Here is a 23,503-nt window from a genome sequence, read left to right as displayed (position 1 = left end):
TAAGCTCTTTTGGGCAGGGCCCTCTTCACCTCTTGTATCGGTTATTGATTGCTTTATATGTTACTCTGTATGTCCAATGTATGTAACCCACTTATTGTACAGCGCTGCGGAATATGTTGGGGCTTTATAAATAAATGTTAATGTAATGTAATATAGTAGGGAGAGATGGTGCCTATAGTAGCAGTGGGATAATAGCCTCTGGGAAGGGACTGGGGCTGTGGGATAGCAGGTATAGTAGGGAGAGATGGTGCCTATAGTAGCAGTGGGGGGATAATAGCCTCTGGGAAGGGACTGTGGCTGTGGGATAGCAGGAATAGTAGGGAGAGATGGTGCCTATAGTAGCAGTGGGGGGATAATAGCCTCTGGGAAGGGACTGGGGCTGTGGGATAGCAGGTATAGTAGGGATAGGGTGTCCCTGTGACCCTCCATCTGTTGCTGAGTTACAATTGTTAATCCTATACAAAGGCTGGGCGGATCCCAGTAATTATAGCTGCACAAAGCTCTGCTCCTATACAGTATTTTAGCCTTTCCCCATTGCTGTGTATGATCCCATGGAAGCATCACGCCAGACACAGGCAGGGGACCATGATAAGCTGTCTGGGATCTTATATATTTATACAAGATGCTACAGAGATCAAATACATTAACATTTTAAATGTCAGTAGTTTCAGACCTCTTTATTCCGGAATCCAAATATCAAACAGGTTTTGTTTTTATTACGCATTGTTCTAAGGTGATTACAGTAATGGCAAGAAGCTGCTACAAAAATACTAGACATAGGTGACTGTGCTAGAGAGATGCATAAAGATATATCCTGAAAGCTGTGTTTTTTCTCAGAAATGAAGCGGCATGATGACATTTTATTCTTCCTGTGTCTAAAATGGATTTCACATACAGTACAGGAACTGAAACTTAAAGGAACAGCATCTCATTTTACAGTTCCATTTCAAAACCCCTTCTCAGCCTGCAGCTCTCTAAATGTAATGTTTTTAGAATATGTGATCATTGGCATTTGTATTTGACAAAACTGCGTGCCAGCATTTTACAGCAGTCAAGCAGCACTTTTTGGGCACACTGGTAATCTACAGGTTAGTGGCACTTTGGATTATATAATAATAATGCACTCCTGGACACTGTAGGTTATGGGATACCCTGGTGCTTTGTAGAGGCACCCCAATTTTCCCCTTTTGTTTGGTGTGGTTCCCTTTTGAGAGTGATTGCAACCAGACACTTATATACACATACATCTATGTACCCAAGGTTGGACAGGGCCAGCAGGACCCCAGCCCTTGTGGACCCTGCCGACCAAGGCCCAATCCCCACCTGGTGCCGGAGCAGGCCCAGTGGGCTTTGCATACCCCAGTCTGACCCTGTTCGTACCTTCTGATGTACCCCAAAAATGGCTTTCCAAAAGTATGGTGCAGCCCCCAGGGAGGGAGGAATAGAGCAGGGGCTGGAACCCAGCCTAAAGACCAGTTAGGGTATGGCATTTATGAACAATTTCTATATACTCTCCTAGATACTCCTGGAAGCCCAGCTTAAAGGTAAATAAAGGAGAATCTACGTTCACTTTTGCGTTTTTCATGCCGACCTCCAATCCGCTCTGCTCTGTGTGCCCGCACTCAGACAGTTGCTGTAGTATTTAATACAGGCACACTGAGGAGCATAGAGACAGGGTTGGACTGGGTTGCTGGGACACCGGGAGAATACCTGGTGAGCCCTGGCGGGCAAGACCCGATGCCTGTTGCCAATCCCCTGGACGCTGGGGTCCCCCTCTCGTCCCCCCAATCCCCCCATCGGCACGCGTTTCACTTATGCACACTTAGGGGAGGAAGGGGCCCCTGCAGGGGGGGGGGCACATTGGGCAATGGAGCCCGGCTGGGGATGCTACCCCTGGGGAGGTAGCCCTGGTGGGCCCTGCATCTCCCAGTTCGACCCTGCATAGAGAATTGGATCCGCTTTTCCCATCCATGCCGATAAGTGCAGGGCTGAGAGAAGCGGATATACACTTCATGTGACCTTGTTCTATCACCTTATGAGTGGGCCTTAAAAATGTTGTACCATAGAGGGGCAAGGTTCTTGAACTGGAGAGGTCTATAGACCAATGCTTTAAAAACTTCATAAGCAGAAACTGCAACCACTAGGGTCCCTGAACGAGAATGAGAAGCAGTAACAGTATGAGCGAGTAAGCAGTGCGTATTAGTTGCACGCACCATTGTGAGCGAGGGACAAAAATAGCAACAAAAGGTGTTTGCATTGCTCCCTTTTCCTCCTTCTTAAATATTTAAGGCTTTCTACTGACATTAATGTCTAAGGTTACACTCCTAAATAATTACCCAGTGTCCTTCCCAGAAGGTAACTTGTTTCCATGTTGTTTGAGTTGTGTTAAAGAATTAATTGTAAGTTGCATGTCAAAGACACATATTGTTGGGTGTGTAACTATGGTTCCCTGAAAGGTTCTTGAAAGGACAGACAGTGTGAGATTACAATAAGTATCCTTGGCAAAAGAATACAACTCCTTTAGATGCTGGAGATTATGTTTGTCCCCAGAAGAAGTGGAGTCTCATCTGTCGGAGACCCAACTGGTAGGGTACATGCTGGGGGCTTCGGCCTTTGGCAGCATAGACTGTACTAAAGCTGTGTTAGAACTTCCTTTAGAGGGGTAATAACAAAACTAATAGCCCTGGGTCCCCTTCCTGTACCATTCTGTAACAGTGACCAGAATCTCATAACCTCCTTTTTAGTTTGCTTACACAAGTGATTGATTTGTCTGGTTTCCATGACCTATTTCCAATAAGCACCCAGTACCCTCAAATGACCTCAAAAATTGACTTAAAAAACATATAATGAATGACAGGAGCAGGTCCTGGCCTGGAGGAGTTTTAGCAGCAGCTTTTACTGTCCCCTTTGAATTTTTTTACAGGTCTATTTATCTATATGGAGAACCAACCTGCTTGTGGGAACAACCTTGCCTTAACATACCCCCTATCTCAGTTACAGCTCCTTCCCCTGACACCATCTTGCCTTCCTATAATCACTGCCCTACAGTTGCAGCCCCTGCCCAAAAACAGAAAGACCTGTGGGCAGCTATGGAGATTGTTGGGTATACCCTAATGTATATAACTGCTTGCTTTGTAGAATCCCAGAAACAGTCTGGGGCCCGGGGCAGTTGTCCCTGCATGAACCCCCTGAAGATATGTTCATATAGTGGGGCTGGTCAGGTCCTGACTGGTTTCAATAACGTTGAAAATAAAAAAATATTGCTCTAGTTCCAATAAATTATAGCAACCATTCAGTTGGTAGCACTTGTTTCACCTACTGCATTGGTTCTATTAACAAATAAACCTGCTGTCGTTTGGTTACTGGGATTGTAGACCCTAACAAACACGGCATTGGGCTGCCATAACAAAATAACCGATTCTCTCCCAAATGTGCAGCATGGTGGGCCTTTAAGAGTTGTAGGATTTAAATAAGGCTGCTGAACCAGAATGGAGATGATGTATTCGAAACAAGATAACCTATTTAGCAGTTTCCTGTGAAAAATAAATGACTCTTTGGAAAGACTCGATGCGGTGGGGAGTATTGTACATGTAGAATTCCCCTTCCTTAAAATCAAGAGTTCATCTTTTAGTTAAAAATGCCCAACTTATTGATGCACATTCTTTCCTCTACACTAATACAGAAATATTCTGCTCCCAGTAAACACATTCACTAAACCCAGATAAACCCCCAGCACAATATGACATGGTTTTGTTTAAGGGCAAGGTAAACTAGGCAAATGCCTTGAGGGTTAAAAGCACAAAGAACATATCGGCCCTATTTATAAATAAAAAGAACATTTCCTCCTTTGACGCAATAGGGTGCAAATGCATGCTAGGGCCCTTACGTTGCCTAAATCTCACCCAATGTGTGTGCAGTGCTGCCGAATGCACAAGGTGCAACTCTTTGTGCTCATTTTGAGGAGTGTAAAGAGTTGCACCACTGAAAGCAAAACACAGGCAAGGTGCAAAGTATAAAAAAAAAAAAAAGGGCGCTTAACAGGTTTAGCCATAGGTTACGCCCCTAATTCTCACCCCTAGTGCCTGTGAATGGGACAGGGACCTTAGATTATAAGCTCCACCGGGGCAGGGACTGGTGGGAATAATGTATAATAAATAAAAAGCTACAGAATACAGTATGTCAGCACGGTATAAATGAAATATACAATTATATATTTTTGCTGAAGAGCACATATTGTGGTGTATCCATTACAGTTACATGAATGGGATGTCTAGTACCCCGGAGGCTGCTAGCAGGTGGTTACACTTGAGTAGCGTGCTCTTCTACTCTGTCATTCACATATACATGAGTCTGTAGGGGGGATGCACGTAGTTTCCATCACTGTCCTAGCATGGAGCCTGACATGTGACAGCTGGAGCAGGCCAGTTGGAACATCCCGTGTCATGCCACTCATTAAAAGTCAATATTTGCCTTTTCAATGCTGTGAGCAAATAAACACATGGACTGTGTTGCCATTATAGGTTTTCAGAATCATTGGCTTAGCCATATATCTCCCTTGTACATATCTTCTTGTCCCTGTATGTTAGACATTTGGGTTGGTATCATAATGCCTGCATTGGGAACGAGTAGGCTCTTGGCACTACTAAAAGGCTGGGGGCTCTATCTGAAGTATAGTAGGGTGGAAATAACAGAAATTAGCAGCCATCCAGCTCTTGGTAACCATAAAACTGTCAGCACCCCCAGGCGGTTTTGCTAGTTTATGTATAATATACACATATAACAGTTGTTTATAGTACATAATACTTAGAATGTGTCGTTTTTGCTTTTACCTTATTTACCTGCCAAGTGATGATGGGCCCCAGAACAAGTAATATTATTGCTCTCAGACTCATTTACTAATGCCGTGGGCATAAATGCTGGAGAAGTAAGGCAAGCAGTATTTGGGCCCCTTAGGGATTAGCTGTGCTCTTCAGCTTGCACCAGTCTAGATGGAACACTGCCCTAAGTTTTCCCAAAACATTAGTAATTATTCTTTTGTGCAAACAATTGGCCAATTTAGCCAGTCTTGAACTTGAACCAGTCTGATCTTGAACTTCCAGTAGCCTCCAAGGGAACCTTTTGTCTGTCTTGTATTTACCATATAGGCCTCCAGTAGCATGGGGGTGCCTAAAGAGAAAAAAATATTTTCCAAAAAATAAGCTCCCCCCAGTCAGGCACCAGCAGACACTTTTTGCTAAATCCACACAGGACCTAAATGCAGCCCTAAGTTGCGTTATAAACGAGTGGATTTTGTCCACAGCTGCCCCATTTGTTCTTTCTATGGCCCTGTGTACCCTAAGCTTTTCTGTTGTACAGCCATAGGTAAGACATCAGTATTACAGCTGTATATTTACCATATATAGTCTTTGCTTTTGCCAATAATTGAATTTCTGGCAAAAGGTCACTTTTGATATGTTATTCCAAATATTACACAATATTGGGTGTGTTACTGTGTTTACCTCACTGTTTTTATAATCCTTTGCTTTCCTTTATCCGTTACGGGTGTGGACAAAAAAATCCATATTTTGTCTGAGATAGTATGTTTGTTTGACTGCATGGATGCCATTCCTGTCATTCCCCAGCTACGTAGCCCAAGGGCTGAGGCCCCACAGAGCAGAACTGCTTAAGGTTTTCCATCACACTATTATGTGTTGCGTGCTGTGCATACCCCCCTGCCCTCTCCTTGGGTGGGACCACTACCTGTGGCTTAAGCCTTAAGGGCTGTGACTCAATTATGCACCCTCTCCCTACAGCACAACAATAGACATACTGTATCAGGCACAGACCACGAATACAAAAAATCAGGTGTAGTTTCTGACTACTGTACAACTTTAACAAATCTATGGTGCAGCTAATTTTCTGAATACTTCAAGTGAAGCCCAACCATAATAAATCCAGTGAAAGTAAAGTAAAATACAGCTGCCTTTCTCTATCAGCCATGATCTAAACCAGATACGATGAACTGCTCTTCGTGAACCTTAACATCTTCCTGGGGGTCTGGGTCTGAAGATAAACCACCAGGCTGCTTCCATTTCCGGGTGGCATCTAAGAGGATGGAATGTTCAGGCCAGATAGGATATCTAGAGCCAGACAGAGAGCAATAAGAGTAATAGAAAGGGGAAACTCATCTTTGCAGAACTTCCAGTTGCCTGGTCTTTATTGTTTGACAAAATACCATGAAGTAAAATACAGAATGCGAGGTTTCCTGAGGGCCACCATAGGTTATAGTTATAGGTAGAAGTTGAAAAAATTGCAGATGCACTGAGGCAACTGGCTACCATTGGGCAAGATGCTTGTTAAAGTACATCTCCTCGCACCCATCTCTTAGGACTGTATACAATTTTCAGTATGTGTACGCTGGCCCAGACAGTTTACTATTTGAGCAGGTTTGAATATGTACCATGTGGACCAGCACTTGGTGCATCTGCAGATGAGGAACCGCAGTGTCTTTTGCTGTTCCGATTGTTTGGGCTGTCATCCCTCATGTGTGGAACAACAGAAAGCTGGCCAGATATCAATCAACAGGTTGGACGCCATGTTGGATCAGCTGCTGTGGAGTTTTACAGAAGCTGTAGGGCTATAGGCTGGCTTCTCTTATGCCATGCAGCTCTCCTCAACTTAAGATGGCCAAGTTTTCACACATCTAAGTGTTTCCCCATTGGTTGTAGTGCAGCTCCGCATACTTGGTGGTATTCATTGTCACTAATTGGGTGGTGACGCCCATGCCATACTCAAGGTTCATATATTTTATCGAAATCAGTGCCCCTGCGGCTGGCATTTGCAGGGACAATTCCTTGCTCTGCTGGCAACCAGGATTTATTATTGCAGTCTCTAGCAGAAAACAATAGGCAGTGTGTGCCCACCATCTGACACAATACCACACTGCACCCCTATACTGCTTCTGGTTACTATCATTATGGCTGATACATTGTCCTAAAGAGTTTCTAACAGGCAGCTGAGCAGGAGTCAGGTTCCCCTTTAGTCAGGGCTTTAGATAACCAGACATTATATAAAAAAGGACAGAAATATTAGGGCCCTATACAATTATACCTGTTTCCCCCACTCTTAGTATCCCTGTAGTAACAGACTTTGGGTGTAAATGAATACTGGCAGTTGTAGTTCAGCCAGATAGGCACAGCTTGTACATCTATAGCCTGCACAACCATTTTTTACATATTGCATAAGCAGGTCCTGCTTACTTGACTGTCTGCCACTTATTTTTCTGCATTTAATTTCCTTTTCCACAAACGGGTACAAGACGCAGGTGTGTTAGGAGCCTTAAATATGTGCATTATGGAACACTGTGTGTGTGTGACACCACCAACGTCACAACTGTCAATCCACACGCGCTGCCTCAGGGCAGGTTCCCCTATTGTGCAACTGCAAAAAAGCAACACAACAAGCAGGATAGAGAATACAGATCATAGATTACAAAGATTTTGCTTATCTGGTGGTATGTATTATATGTGATTAATTGTACTTCAATATAAGAGCAATATTGTACTGTGTTATGATCCTTAAAAAATACACTTTATAAAGATATTTTTATCGTGATAATACCACTGGTGTGAATTGCTTTATTTGAGTGCAAGCCCTATCTTTCTATTTAGTCAAACCAGCAATAATTAGTATCCATGAGTGGGGGGAAAAACCATATAAAATTGCCCTATTCAGTTCTATGCAGTCACCTGCAAGCATTGGCCCTAAAGCTCATTTACAAAGCTCATTTGTTCAAGTGCAATTGTAGGGAAATAAAATAGAGGCAAAAAAATATTGTGTGTCGATTGCTCAGAAAGATACGTGTGTCTGTGAATGTACATTTATAGCTTACAGCAAGCACCGGTTTGCCCCTTCAGCCTCCTCTGATAAATGTTGCTCAAATGTGCATGATGCAAAGAAACCCTTGACTTAGTGGCACATTTATCAATGTACGATTGGGTCCGAATGGGAAAAAAATTTATTTTTTCTAATTTATAGAACTTTGCGTATTTTCCATTATATTTTTGTTTTTTGTGCTTTGCGTCAGTTTGTGCAAAAGGCTGCGGATATCGGTCGACTCATCGATAGGCCAGGTTAAAAAATCTTGATGGTGCACGAGCAATGTTTAGGGCTGAATTGGCAGAAGTGAGGTAAAAGGGGGGGGGGTAAGAACTGCATTATGGGTAAAAATAATTAATATCCATATTTTGCATTTTACACTGCATTTTCAAATAAGCCCTGTGTAAGAGCATAATTATAGAGTAGGCAGATTCCCCAAATGTCCATAGGGATACAAGGGCCTGGGGGAGGGGCGCTAACAGAATCCATATACGTGCAAGTGGCCCAGTAACTTGTAGTTAGGCCACTGACCCTGACTTTTCCCTCATTTGGGAGGGGGGCGGGAAGCAGCAGGTGTTTTATAATCCCCAAAAATATGCTGGGTGTGGCTGAATGATTGCCATTCCTGTCACTCAACACAAAGCGCTAGGCTTGGGGCCCTTATTCCACTGGGGTTTGCTCCCTGCAGGGTGGCCAGATTTATTTTTCCAAAGTCAGTTCTAAAATAGCCCAAAACTAGCCAAAAGCCACTTTGAAAGTAGCCCAAAAATAGCCTAATATGCACAATGGAAAAAAAATTCTAAAAAAAATAAAAGTATATATGGGAAACCGGCCTTTTTAACGCGTATTATCACTACCCATGAGTTACTGGGATGGCTCATAATTCCCTGCCCTCTGTGCCCAGTCCAGCTGGGAAGTCACTACAGAAATAGATTCAGAATGTTGCATTAACCCCAGATATATATATATACACCAGATATATATATACATATGGGTGCATGAACTACAACTCTCAGAGCCCCAAGAGATCCTGAGAGTTATACCTTAAGGATCAACAGCAGAAAGTAACAAATGGCAGCCCCACCCCCCACATCACAGTAGAAAGTTATGGTACAATCTCATACCCTATAGAGCAGGTTGTAGGGCAGACAGGTTGAGCCTTAATAAAATAGAAATGGGAGCCTCTGGCTATAATGTCCAATTGCATGCTGGGTATTGTAGTTTTATATTAATCCTAGCTGTAGGCTAATTGTTCGATAAAAACTACATTACCCAGCATGCAATGGGACAGGGATGTCAGGTTTACTAGGGGAAAAAACTTTGCCTAGTTTCCAAACTATAAACCCGTAAAATAGCCCAAAACTGTACCTTGGCGGGTTTGTACTTTGGAAACTTTACATTAGTAGCCCAATTTGACGGAAAAACAGCCAACCTGGCAACCCTGCTAGGGCCTGCGCGGCTCTCTCTCTATTGCTTTAATAAGGCAGCGTCGGGGGCGCGCACAGGGGCCGCACGTCCCCCAGAGAAGGAGGAGGGGCGGGCGCGCTCCTTTGTTGTTTCATGAATGAAACCCAATGTGGCGGAGAGAGAGAGAGCAGGGGCGGCCGTGACGTGACGGGGCGCTGCTGCAGCTGGAAGTGGGCGGGGACAGGAGGGAGGGTGATGCCCAGCAGCAGCAGGGTAACAAATACTCGCCCCTGAGCTAGAGAGGGGCAGGGGGGCTGCTGTCAGACAATGAGAGCGCATTGGGCTCCTATCTGCCTCTAGGAAAGCATCAGAGAAGCGGCTCTGACACACGGTAGGTACCCATGTGCCTGCTACACCTGCTGCCCGGGATGCACTGGGGCTGCCTCTTACCTGTTATTTGCACTGTGTGTATATAGCTACTGAGTTATACAGGGCTAGCCTATACCATGCAGCCCCTGCTGTGTTTCCATATGCCACCCTCATTTATATACATTGCTCTTAGTTATGTGTTAGCAGTGCCTACCCTGTGGCTGGCTGCTGGGAGTTGTAGTTTGGCAGTACTGTAGGGCTGGGATCTGCATTGCACATGCTTACAACTGGCTGTCAGGGGATGCTGGGAGTTGTTGTAGTGAGATATCCCTGCTTTGTGTGTGTGATATACAGCTCAGCACATTAGCTGCTTGCACACTGTATACTTGATACACCTGAAAGCTGCAGCCCTGGCTGTTAGGGAATGCTGGGAATTGTAGTGTCCTAACTGAGGCTTTCATGTTGTGTTTTTGTGAGCTGCATTGCACAGTCTGATAGGCCGTAGAGTTGCCATATGGCACCCATGTGTTGGACTACAGTGCCCAGCAGCTGCAGCTGAGACTTGTAGTCAAACAACAGCCGTGCGTGTTTTGCATGGGTGCGCTGCACGGTATGAATGTCTGATTGGGCGGGCGGTGAGTTGTAGTTCTGTGCCAAACAAAGAGCCACAGGTTGACGCTGCCCTATGCTCTGTCATTCATGTCTGCGTGCCCTGCCCATCCCACCAGCACTTGCTTTCATTAAATGTTCATTGTGTTCCATGGCTGGCATGGTACTGTGGGCATGTACTGTGGGCATGGTACTGTAGGCATGTACTGTGGGCATGGTACTGTGGTGCTGTGGGAATGTACTGTGGGCACGGTACTGTGGTGCTGTGGGCATGTACTGTGGGCACGGTGCTGTTCACTCGTTATGGCCGCCCTGTGCTATTGTTATTATTGCCATTGTTTATGTATAACGGGCCCCATGCTGCCTATTGCGTTGCGCACACACACTAACTTCTGCCAATGGCAAGGCAGGCTGCCGCTGTGGGGCTGTAGTTCAGCACCCTGGGTGCCCATGCCCAGCTGGCAGTCTAGACACCTACATATTTGTGTGTGGTCTCTCCGGCTTTGTATAGAATGCTGTCACATCAAGCACGCAGCGTCCATCTGTCTGGGATTAAACCTCCTTACAGAGGATGCTGGGATTTGTATCTTGGGGTTAAACACTACTGCATCCCACTGGGCTGGAGAGGATCATGGGAGCTGTAGTTGATGACTTCAAGCAGCACGCCATCACTATGTCACGCTATGTGCATGCCTGGGCACCGCTTGGCACCAGCAGGCGTGTGGGATTTGAATGGATTGCAGGCACAGGCATCTGGTTGCTTTGATGGCTAAGGACTCTTTGATGTTGGGCAAGTTGAAATAGAAAAAGAGAAGCGGCAGGTTCATTGTGAGCCGCCAGGAAGTAAAGGAGCTCAGCGCCGATGGAATGAGGCTTTGTGTGCCCTCGTTATCCCTGGCCGCCTCTAATGAGGCTCGTTACCTTGTGCAAGGGGAAAGGCTAACTGCCTGCTGTGATTGTGCAAAACAAAGGTGCGTGTGTTTGGGTGATGCCGGCGGCTCCCTGGGATTGTGTGTACTCAGTGTGTGTGTGTCAGGCGTTCAGCAGCTTATGCAACCCATCCGGGGGTTTGGTGGCCCTTGAGAGGGGGCCACAGCCGGCAGTATTGCCTCAGCTTGTACAGAAGCGACAGTTGCACCAGGTTTGTCTCCATACCCCTGGAGTCTGTTGTGTGTTGCTATGGCAATGGTTGTAGGGAGTCAGGAAAGGGGGGTATGTGGCATGTAAACAGACCCAGTACCATTTAAAGCTCAGGACTGGGTCTCAGGCACCGACTCCATTGTGAGCTGTTTATATAGTAACAGTGTGTGGTCTATAGAGGAAACTGGGGGGTCCAGGGCATTTAGGGGATCCAGTGAGGCACTGACTGATTCCGTTTCCCGATATCTTGTTTTTAAAGTTTAGCCGAACCCTATAATGCATATGCTTTGGGGCCCAGTAACTTCTAGTTAGGCCAATGTATGACTTGCCTTTGCCTTATTTTGGGTTGGGGTTGTGCAGAGAGCTGGAGGGATGGGGTTCCTTTCTCGTGGCACCACTTGCCTTGTATCAGGTCATATTGGGGAGTAAATACACAAATTGTGCTAAATAAGGATTCCAGGTGTGCCCTATCTGGGCCAGGCAACCGTGGAGGGGCTATGCCCAGCATTTCAGCCCTTGTGACTTAATACCCAACTGATGCCAAGACCCATATCCAGCTGAAATCCTGTTATGCAGACACTCAAGCCATTCTCTGCACAGTCATATTCAAATTGTTTTGGATTATATTGAAAAAAATAAACTGATTTATTTTTCATTTCATTTATTAAATGATATTTTTTTAATCCTAATATTGAAAAAGGAAAAAAATGCACTTTGGATAAAAGTTTTTAAAGCCAAAGTAGCATCAGGAATAAATACATAAGGCAGGAGCTGACCTGTTTCTTTACTGAAAGCATTAGTCGCCCCATAGACTGCCATTGGTCACTTTGGATTTGTTTTTGATGTTTACAGTGGGTTTAATAGGCATCCCTTTGAATACTGCTAGATGCACTTCTAAGAAAGGGATGATGGGATTTTTTTTTATTGGCCGGGGCCAGTAGAGTCCTGTGGTACTGTAGCAGGCCAGTCTGACCCTGTGTGTGCATCACAGTAAAACTTCCCATTAGCCATGTTAGTAGGAACTGCAGGGCAGTGCAACCTGATATTTGGCATGACTGGCCATATCGGAGCTGCTGAACTGCCCGCTTAGAACTCACAGGGGACTGATATATTCAGTTTCACCAGTGGCACGTGGTTCCTATAGCGTCACTAAGTAGCAAGCAGCCTGGTATCTGTATTAACAGCCTTATTAAATCCATCCCGGATTTCATTTCTCTTGTAAATTTTATTATTCTTGGAAGCATTGGATTTAATTCATAGGAAATTCCATGGAAGGTTTTGCAATGTTTATGTAAGGTAATTGCACCCTGATCCCTTGCTGGGTGCCGTCCAACAGTGCCGGTTCCTTCCGTGTGTAACAATGTATATACAAGCCTGTAACAATGTATATACATGCCTGTAACAATGCATTTACAAGAAAACTTTTGCTGTGCTGTGCTCATTCCTTTCAATGGTATGAAAAGGGTAGTCTACCTTTTAAATTACCGTATGATGTAGACAGTGATATTCTGAGACAGTTTGGCATTGGTCTTCATTTCTTTATATTGTATGGTTCAGTTATTTCCTATATCTTTTTTTGTTCAACAGTTCGCCAGTATGGTATTTCAGCAACTATCTGGTTGCAAGGGTCTTATTTTCTCTAGCAACCAGGCAGTGGTTTGAATAAAAGACCACTAAAAGAAGAAAAGTATTGTAGAGGGACTGAATAGGTCGATAAATAATAAAATGATCATATGACAGCTGGAAAGAGGGAGAAGAGGAAGGTAAATAACTCCAAAACTATACAGAATAAACAATGAAGAGCGAATGCAACACTGCTAGGAATAGGCCAATAGGTGAACCACCCCTTTAAAGTTATTTGAAGTTAGAATCCTAATTTTTCTGCATTTAAGATCTATGAGTACAGATAAATGGAAAGAGATTGATTAATGCTGGCATAGTTCGTTGGTGGAACAAGTAATTATACACAGAACCCTGAATACAGGATTTGGTTCTAAAGTTGGCACAGTTGGAGCGGTTTTTGCTGATCCCAATCTAAACCTTCATTTAGCTCTGAAGCTCTGAAAAACAGCGCAACAATCCTTTGTTTGCAACTCATGCGATTGCTTGAATGTTCTAAAATTCATAAATCTGGGTTCAAATTCAGCGGTGGGCAGATATTTTGTGGAGGACCCCTTGGGTTCATGCTGCCATGGCTGGGGTACACAACTGGGGCGTCACTATAGAGAAAGAAGATGCTACAGGAGAAACCAGGAGTGTAGAGGGCCTGGTGGGACCCTAATTAATATGTCATTTCAATATATGTTGGGCAACCTCTGGAAGTTTTGGACCCCAAAAAATTGGGGCCAAGTAAAACTGCAACTGGTACAAAATAGGGGTCATTTACGACCACAAGTGCAGTTGCGGGCCTGAGAAGTTCTCTCCCTGCAGTCAGTTGTGCAGAAAACCCTATTCATTAAAGCGCACCCTAAAATTGCTTCCCCCACCAGAAGTGCCTGCACTCTGGTTGGGGGAAACAATAGTTTTAAATAGCCCTCTACAATGCTAGGTTGCACTGGAATCTGAGGTAAGAGGGGGCACAATGCTCCAAATTGCCACTTTGAATTAAAAAAAATACACCGGGTACAGTTTCATGCAGGCCACTATCACCGAGACAAAACTGTACCCGGCACGGTCACATGATTTCAGCTGAAATTAAACAGAGGGCCAATTTGGAGTATTTTGTCCCCCCATCTAATTAACATCCATTTAATTGCCTTCACTATAGAGGAACCTCATCAAGTTCCTAGTGTTACACCCCCACCCGCTGCAGGCCCAGACTCCACTTCCCAAACTTTAAAGTAATTACAAAAAATCCCATTAAGCCACCGCTAAAAATAACCAGCCGCGTCCCTGAGTTTTTTTTCTTTTTCCTTTTTTTATTTTCAAATTCATAAAAGTGATTGATAATTGTGTGTTATTTAATATCTTCTTAATGAATTAATAATAAAGCTTGGAAAGCAAAATTAAATCTTCAATCAGTTCCACCTAATGAAATAGAAGCTTGTGATACATCATTATTATTATATGTAATATCTGTAGAGATGTGTTTTCTGGCTGTTCGTGCCAGAGAGCTTACAATCTATTCCCACAACTGCGGCACACTGGCACGATTGTGGTAGGGGACATCTCTGCAGGCGGTTCTCCGGTATAAAACTGTCCCAACCAGCTTTATTTAGTCTCAGCCCATCAGTATGGCAGCTCCATTGCACAAACAAAAATGAAATGAAGGCACTTTGGAGGATAGAGAAGGGAGCATTGTGACGTGCCATACTGCCTAGAAGATCACTGCACGCCAAGGGATATATTTATGATGGTGAGCGGATTGTAGGCACAGACCAAACACGGGTAATCCTGGGTATTTGTGTCAGACGCAGGCACACACAGCTTTATCTATTGATCTTGTGCGTCTGACACAGGAATTACCTGTGCTCATCTGGCTCTGTTTTCTGCTCGCCATATTGAATATTCTTTCTGTCACTCAGCCGCCAAGTGGGCAATGGAGCACTAGTTCTAGCTAGTAGGGCAACACTTGGTCAAAGTTTTGGTGCTGGCTCCACTATTGGGGCCCTGTTGACCATTTGTTTGGATGTTTGTTGGATAGTTGAGACCTTAGTAGAAGGACTTAAGAAGGGTAAATCTACTCATATGTGTTTGTTATCCATTAGGCTTTAGTGGATCTGGGGTTCTGTATGATGCACAACATGCTGCCAGTGCTACTTATTTCTGTATATAGATTGCTTTGGGGCAGTGATCCCCAACCAGTGGCTCGTGAGAAACTTGTTGCTCCCCAACCCCTTGGATGTTGCTCCCAGTGGCCTCAAAGCAGGTGCTTATTTTTGAATTTCTGGCTCGGAGGCAAGTTTTGGTTGCATAAAAACCATGACCACTGCCAAACAGAGCCTGTAAGAAACCGATATAAAAATGTTGGAAGCCCAACACATTTTAGGGGGCAATAACCCGAACAATGTTATCTCTAGGTCTAGTAAAGGTGGCCATACACGGGCCGATTCTAGCTGACTGACTCAGCAGCTTATCAGGCTGCGTAGGGGCACTAACGACGGGCCTGCCCGACTGAAATTGGCCAGATATCAATCGGGCAGGTTAAAAAATTTAGTCGGATCGGGGACCGCATCGGCTCCTTGATGCGGTCCCTGAACTGACTGCACCTGAAATAGGCCGATATCGCCCACCCGTAGGTGGGGATATCGGGAGAAGATCCGCCAAGCGAGCGGATATTAACGTGTATGGATACCTAAACCCAGAGCAACCAATCAGACAGTTGAATGCAAACTCCAGACTGGGAACTGTTAACCTCCTGATTGCTTTCTATTGGTTCCTGTACCTGGAATAAACTTTGCACTTGTTGATTACCTTACAGCCCCCCATTTTGTTAAGGGAGGGTTCAGCCAGTTAGATGGCATTTGGGGAGAAGGCTCTGATTTGGGGTGCAAAGTTAACACATCTCCGCCAGCAAATGTCCAGCCAGCAGTAAATAAGCCTCTCTGTACCACCTCTCATTCACAGAAATGAAAATGCCCTGCCATTCATGGGAATAACAGGGGGGCCCAGAGTGGTATTGTGTCCCAACCAGCAAATAGCAAGGTCCTTTTTCCCGTTAGAAATGCGAATCTAGCCAGGGATCATGCGCTCTGATAGAGTCCCTCCCGTAAGCAAATGGTAATATTCAGCATCAGCTCTCTTGGCGCCGTTTAACAAGCTCAGAGAATAGATAAGTCCACTAGAAAGCAGAAGCGCTGGAGTGCTATAATAGAGCCTTTCCCTTGGGAGAAGGAAGCAGTATGAACAGGTATCATTCGCTGCACTGCAGTAAAACACTAAAGCAATGAGTGTACGTCAGGGTGCTTGGATTTAACCATGTGAAGTTTTACATTTTAATCATTTTCTGCCTTTCTGCATGAGCAATTTTAGGGCTATTTTATTATTCATGTGGTTAAGGGGCGGATTTATCAAAATGTAAGTTAAATACATAAAAACTCACGATCTATTCATTATCTGTAGTAACAAATCATATCAACTGAACTAGCTGTCCAGCAAGTCCAATTGATTTGACTTATTACTACAGATATAACATGACCTGGATGAATGAAACATGTTCTATTTATTCCTATGGGATTTTTGGAAGCATTTTTATGAATGGGTGAAAAGTAGAACTCACCATTTGATAGATACCCTTCTAAAAATCCCATAAGAATGAATGGAACGTGGGCGAGTTTTTATATATGAAGCTCTAAACTCACATTTTATTTACTCTCTCCATAAGTGTAGTGTGCAGAACCCATAGACTGTTGCTGTACTACAAATCCCAGCATCCCCGTGGCCTGTCACTGCAGCACAGAGAACTGTTCTAAAAGTTCTGGTTCCTTCTAAATAGGCCCTGATTCTTCTCCTTATTGTGTTTAGTGAAAACAGAGGCAGATGGGAAGTTTATTTATATGATAACAACATTTCAGGCTCAAGGAATGTCAGTTGGTATAAAAGGAGAAAGGAGGAGGAATTGTTCTTTCCATCTCTAAGAGGCCAAACCGCTCAACCCTCTTTCTTACCTTTCCAGGGCTGTATAAATGGACACTGACATGGATTACGAAAGGCCCAACGTTGAAACCATAAAGTGCGTTGTGGTTGGAGATAACGCAGTAGGGAAGACTCGTCTCATCTGTGCGAGAGCATGTAATACCACCTTAACTCAGTACCAGCTGCTGGCCACTCACGTACCTACAGTATGGGCAATAGACCAATATCGAGTCTGCCAGGAGGTAAGTTATGTGCCAAATGTGGTTCCCTGATACATTTTTATTGTGCTTGCATATCTGCCTTCACTGTGTTCTCTAGAGTAGGCAGTTGAAGCTTTGCCTATTGTTCAGACAGGGACAATGTATTGTATGTGTATGTGATTTATTGAAATTTTCTCCAAAAACTCCATTAGTTCCTCCCAGCTGTCTCAGTTCTGCTGCCTCCTTTCCCAGGCGGCACTCAGCACACTGTACTGTAGGATAGGAACCAATTAGCAGCTAGACTGACCTGATAAAGAACTAAAGCCTATCCGTGATTTGCTATCCCTCTCCTACTGTGCTTCTGGCAGGGACTATTAGGACACCCAACCCTTTATTTGAAACACGGACAGGGACCTGAGAGGATCTATAGGGCGCTTCAGTAAAGGGGCCATTTTTACAGATAGTATTAATATCTTTCCCAACTTTGCTTATGGCCATTGTAGCCTCATCAACTTTATGGATTTCTCCATTGTAGCCTCATCACCTATATTAAGTCTGGGGTGAAATGAATGCATGTATGCTGCAACGCCCCAGACTGCAGTTTTTTGTGCAAATCTGTCAGTTTAGGCAGATACTTAGGGTATTATGAAGATAGAAACATCCCGGCAAGCCAGCATGCCAAAAACAATGCAAGGGGTGGGTTTGTTGGGGCGACTGGGGGGGGTCATAATGTTCCATAGAAATTTTTAACTAGTCAGAGGTCAGAAAGTTCTATTTTTATTTTTTTTTCATGTAGGTGCTCGAACGTTCTCGGGATGTCGTGGACGAAGTGAGTGTCTCTCTTAGACTGTGGGACACCTTCGGCGATCACCACAAGGACAGGCGCTTTGCTTACGGAAGGTAAATACCCGCGCCAAACGACCTGTACAGCACATAAAGATGTATGGGTACTGGCACGGATGAAGCACAGAGGGTTGCATAGATATTAATAGCACATTGTGTAGAAGGCAGCGGCTGGTATCACATTACGCAGACTGTGCACGGCCATTGGCACAACTTTGGAAATCAGACTCGAGGCTCATATAAAATGCAGGAAAATATATTGCCTGCAGCTGGGTTTCCAATCTGCATGTTAATGAACTGCCACTCCCAGCATTCATCTGTGCCGGACACTGCAGTTCCTTTTAAAGGCCCCACCGTCGCCGTCCCTGCTACGGAATGCTTTCTACAGACACAACACTTGCCATGGAGAGATTGTACAATATATGGCAGATTAAGACTTATTGGCACAAATCTCTTCCCACCTCCTGCTGCAGCACCCAAGTAAATCTCCATATGTCGAGAGTTGGGCTAAATCCTGCAAATCAACTATTTATAGAGGCTGTCCCTACCCAGGGTCACTTTCCTCGAATGCACCGTAGCGCCACAGTTTAATGACTTAACACCATTTACCTAGGATTAAATTATAGGCTAGGAAATAGTTTAGCTGCAGCATAGCTACCGCATTGCAGGCTGGGAAATATGTCCTCAGGGACACAATTGCTCATACACACCGTCACCTGGCATCCATCCGAGCATTCCCTGATTTGTGCCTTACATACGACACATACAACACTTTGTGCTACTTAATAGCAGCTACGTTTTCACGGCTACTAAACTCCAGAAAATACCTTGACATAGAGAGTACTGAGAGTTGCCTCTGCTGAAACACACGAGACAATTATCAGTAAATGATCAGCATTGCTTAATTCTGTACTTGTGTCTAGTAGCTGCTACTAGTAGCTCTGTGTGTCTTCACCCTTAAAATAGAAACTAAAATACTATTATTTATAAAGTTGGACTGTCCAACAAAAAGAACTTTAGCAGCTGTAGAGCTTCTACTCCCAGAAAGCACTTAGCAGCTTTAAGCAGAAACACTGCTACTATAGGAAGGGTACTATCAAACTGCTACAATAGGCACCATCTCTCCCTACTATACCTGCTATCCCACAGCCCCAGTCCCTTCCCAGAGGCTATTATCCCCCCACTGCTACTATAGGCACCATCTCTCCCTACTATACCTGCTATCCCACAGCCCCAGTCCCTTCCCAGAGGCTATTATCTCCCCACTGCTACTATAGGCACCATCTCTCCCTACTATACCTGCTATCCCACAGCCCCAGTCCCTTCCCAGAGGCTATTATCCCCCCACTGCTACTATAGGCACCATCTCTCCCTACTATACCTGCTATCCCACAGCCCCAGTCCCTTCCCAGGGGCTATTATCCCCCCACTGCTACTATAGGCACCATCTCTCCCTACTATACCTGCTATCCCACAGCCCCAGTCCCTTCCCAGAGGCTATTATCCCACTGCTACTATAGGCACCATCTCTCCCTACTATACCTGCTATCTCACTATTAGTGAAGTAGTAAAGGAATGAGTTGTGCATTATTAAACTATACTTTACCCTTTATTTTTTGGCCCCAGTGAACCAATAAATACTAACTGCTTGCTTCCCTGTCATACATCTGGGTGAATTGGTTAACACACAAATGTGTTTCTTCAATTGATGCCAACTCCTGTGGTCTCTTGGGTGTCATAATAACCCACATCAGGATATAATTGTACTCTTATTTCTTGGCAGAGGCCACTGTTGGTTTCTCTTGGCTTCTCTGAAATTGTCACTGGGTTTGAAGTGTTTGAAAAAGACGCCCACGAGCCACGTCTGGTTTGGCACAACCTTTAAGTGCGACCTGTTTGAGATAAAGAGGCTGATTTACTAGCACAGATGCTTAATTGGCCGAGCAGCATTATATATATATATATATATATATATATAATATATGTGTGTGTTTTAGTCCAGTAACATCTGGAGACAGAAGGTTCTTACACTTCTTACATTTACTGTAGTTAACATATTTTGTGTTGACAGTGAGACAGTGCATATCATTTTTATGCCTGCCCCTGGAAAGTAAAGGGGAGAAACCCCAACATACAATGCATTTTAGCAACAGCATTAATAGGAATTAAATGGTGCCTTGGAAGCTAATAAATTTGTTACAGATGGATATGTCCGGCAGATAGAGCCTTCATCATCTGTGTAGACATATCTCAGATACTGCCAGAACCTTCCCCGGGTCCCATTGTTATGCATGTCGTAGTGTGTGCTATGGTGTGTGCATGTTAATGCAGCAGGTATGGAATTTTGAATGTTAAATGGTATAAGGATGAAGGACTCCCAGCTCATTGCTTGCAGAGTGATCCTTGGGGAGGGACAATTAACTAATTAAGGGTTTATTATTTACATCAATGCTAAGCATTGGGCATCTAGCCATGCCGAGAGTTAAGCTGTCCATACATCGGATATTGGTCACACGGTTAAATAGATGTCAGACACCAGTTGTAGTGACTTCCATTGTAGGTCCCCCCCCCCCAAGGATATCGCCCGATACACAATACATGCATTATCGTTACCCGAAATTTTCTAACCAGGCCGATTGACTAAACCAGGGGTCCCCAACCTTTTTAGCACCACGGCCCGGTAGGAAGCAAAAAGAGGGGAGGGGGGCGGGGCGCGTAATACATGTGACGCACTGGGGGGGGGGTGGGTGTGCTCCAGTCCACTGCCATGCCTGGTGGTTGGGGACCCCTGGACTAAACGACTGATCGCCATGGTACGAAAATTATTGGGACAATAATTCAGACCCACACATCCGAAAATCATATGAAACTGAGTTTACATCTGTATGTATGTATATATATATATATATATATATATATATATATATATATATATATATATATATATATATATATATATATACAGTATATGTATATATATATATATATATATATGTATATATATATGGCCAGCTTTAGAGATGTTGGGCTCCTGGCGAAGGCTGGGGCCCCTTTCCCGGGGGGGGGGGGAGGTAATGCATACATGGGAGAGACAAAGTTCCAGTACTTAGCTTTGTTTTTATCTAGAAGTTATTTTTAGGTGAACTTGCCCCATAATAGGATTTGACAGTCCTGCCCTAGATTATTGTGTTTAGTGTGAGGAGTCACTGACGTCTGTGTGTGTGTGTGTGTGTAAGGGCTACACAATCCAGCAACCTTTGTCCCTGCGTTCCGTACAATTGATTACAGCAATAAGTTTATTTGGATTTGTTATATCCAAGCATCCCAGGGCCACTCTAGTTGGCACATCTCCGAGGCATGGAACCTGCCGCTGTGCTTTATATTTGGCACAAAACGCGCTCTCTTCCTCATTGCGAGTAGCAACCTGCAGTGCTGTGGCATTAGCATATTATTTATAGAAACCCTGCGTCTGGCGTGAAGTCCTTGTCATTCCGGAGAAAAATACAAAATGAGCAAATCTATTAGGGCTGAATATGTTAGGGAGATGGATACCGGCACCAGCGGATACAATGCTTGGGGCACAGTCGGTATGTTCCGCGCACAGCGGCGCTGTAGGAGGTTTGCTAAAATCAATGCTACACCAAAAGGCGCATATACAGAATTACTAAATGACATAAATGACATTTTTACCCCTAATGCAGCATTTTTATGTGTCAGACACATTTGCATAACTCCTGTTCACTTACTAGTCATTTAAGGAGGGCACCCAATAGCTACACAGTTATATAGGGTGACTTCCTAGTAATTATAGGGGTGCACCCAAAAGCTACACAGTGCTATAGGGTGACTTTCTAGTCATTATAGGGGTGCACCCAAAAGCTACACAGTTATATAGGGTGACTTCCTAGTCATTATAGGGGTGCACCCAAAAGCTACACAGTGCTATAGGGTGACTTTCTAGTCATTATAGGGGTGCACCCAAAAGCTACACAGTTATATAGGGTGACTTTCTAGTCATTATAGGGGTGCACCCAAAAGCTACACAGTGCTATAGGGTGACTTTCTTGTCATTATAGTGGTGCACCCAAAAGCTACACAGTGCTATAGGGTGACTTCCTAGTCATTATAAGGGTGCACCCAAAAGCTACACAGTGCTATAGGGTGACTTCCTAGTCATTATAGTGGTGCTCCCAAAAGCTACACAGTTATATAGGGTGACTTTCTAGTCATTATAGGGGTGCACCCAAAAGCTACACAGTTATATAGGGTGACTTTCTAGTCATTATAGGGGTGCACCCAAAAGCTACACAGTTATATAGGGTGACTTTCTAGTCATTATAGGGGTGCACCCAAAAGCTACACAGTGCTATAGGGTGACTTTCTTGTCATTATAGTGGTGCACCCAAAAGCTACACAGTGCTATAGGGTGACTACCTAGTCATTATAAGGGTGCACCCAAAAGCTACACAGTGCTATAGGGTGACTTTCTAGTCATTATAGGGGTGCACCCAAAGGCTACACAGTGCTATAGGGTGACTTTCTTGTCATTATAGTGGTGCACCCAAAAGCTACACAGTGCTATAGGGTGACTTTCTAGTCATTATAGGGGTGCACCCAAAGGCTACACAGTGCTATAGGGTGACTTTCTTGTCATTATAGGGGTGCTCCCAAAAGCTACACAGTTATATAGGGTGACTTCCTAGTCATTATAGGGGTGCACCCAAAAGCTACACAGTGTTATAGGGTGACTTCCTAGTCATTATGGGGTACACCCAAAAGCTACACAGTGCTATAGGGTGACTTTCTTGTCATTATAGTGGTGCACCCAAAAGCTACACAGTGCTATAGGGTGACTTCCTAGTCATTATAAGGGTGCACCCAAAAGCTACACAGTGCTATAGGGTGACTTCCTAGTCATTATAGTGGTGCTCCCAAAAGCTACACAGTTATATAGGGTGACTTTCTAGTCATTATAGGGGTGCACCCAAAAGCTACACAGTTATATAGGGTGACTTTCTAGTCATTATAGGGGTGCACCCAAAAGCTACACAGTTATATAGGGTGACTTTCTAGTCATTATAGGGGTGCACCCAAAAGCTACACAGTGCTATAGGGTGACTTTCTTGTCATTATAGTGGTGCACCCAAAAGCTACACAGTGCTATAGGGTGACTTCCTAGTCATTATAAGGGTGCACCCAAAAGCTACACAGTGCTATAGGGTGACTTTCTAGTCATTATAGGGGTGCACCCAAAGGCTACACAGTGCTATAGGGTGACTTTCTTGTCATTATAGGGGTGCACCCAAAAGCTACACAGTGCTATAGGGTGACTTTCTAGTCATTATAGGGGTGCACCCAAAGGCTACACAGTGCTATAGGGTGACTTTCTTGTCATTATAGGGGTGCTCCCAAAAGCTACACAGTTATATAGGGTGACTTCCTAGTCATTATAGGGGTGCACCCAAAAGCTACACAGTGTTATAGGGTGACTTCCTAGTCATTAT

General features: G+C 44.3%; 1 protein-coding gene across 3 annotated transcripts in view; it reads left to right on the top strand.

Moving 5' to 3' along the window:
- The window catches only part of rhobtb1 (Rho related BTB domain containing 1), a 57,996-nt gene that overhangs the window by 19,222 nt on the left and 15,271 nt on the right, over window positions 1-23,503 (top strand). Inside the window, exons 1-3 of one of the 3 annotated variants that reach the window (XM_004915793.4) lie at window positions 9,466-9,655; window positions 16,997-17,198; window positions 17,953-18,056. In XM_004915793.4, coding sequence (XP_004915850.1) covers window positions 17,007-17,198; window positions 17,953-18,056 — 296 coding nt within the window. In that variant the 5' untranslated portion in view covers window positions 9,466-9,655; window positions 16,997-17,006. Of the gene's footprint in view, window positions 1-9,465; window positions 9,656-11,208; window positions 11,384-16,996; window positions 17,199-17,952; window positions 18,057-23,503 lie in introns of those variants that run through there. The other 2 variants (XM_031905226.1, XM_002937104.5) reach the window with 2 other exon arrangements.

Source organism: Xenopus tropicalis, chromosome 7 (assembly GCF_000004195.4).
Source record: "Xenopus tropicalis strain Nigerian chromosome 7, UCB_Xtro_10.0, whole genome shotgun sequence".
Taxonomy (NCBI): Eukaryota; Metazoa; Chordata; class Amphibia; order Anura; family Pipidae; genus Xenopus; species Xenopus tropicalis.
This window is presented reverse-complemented; position numbering and strand designations above follow the sequence as displayed.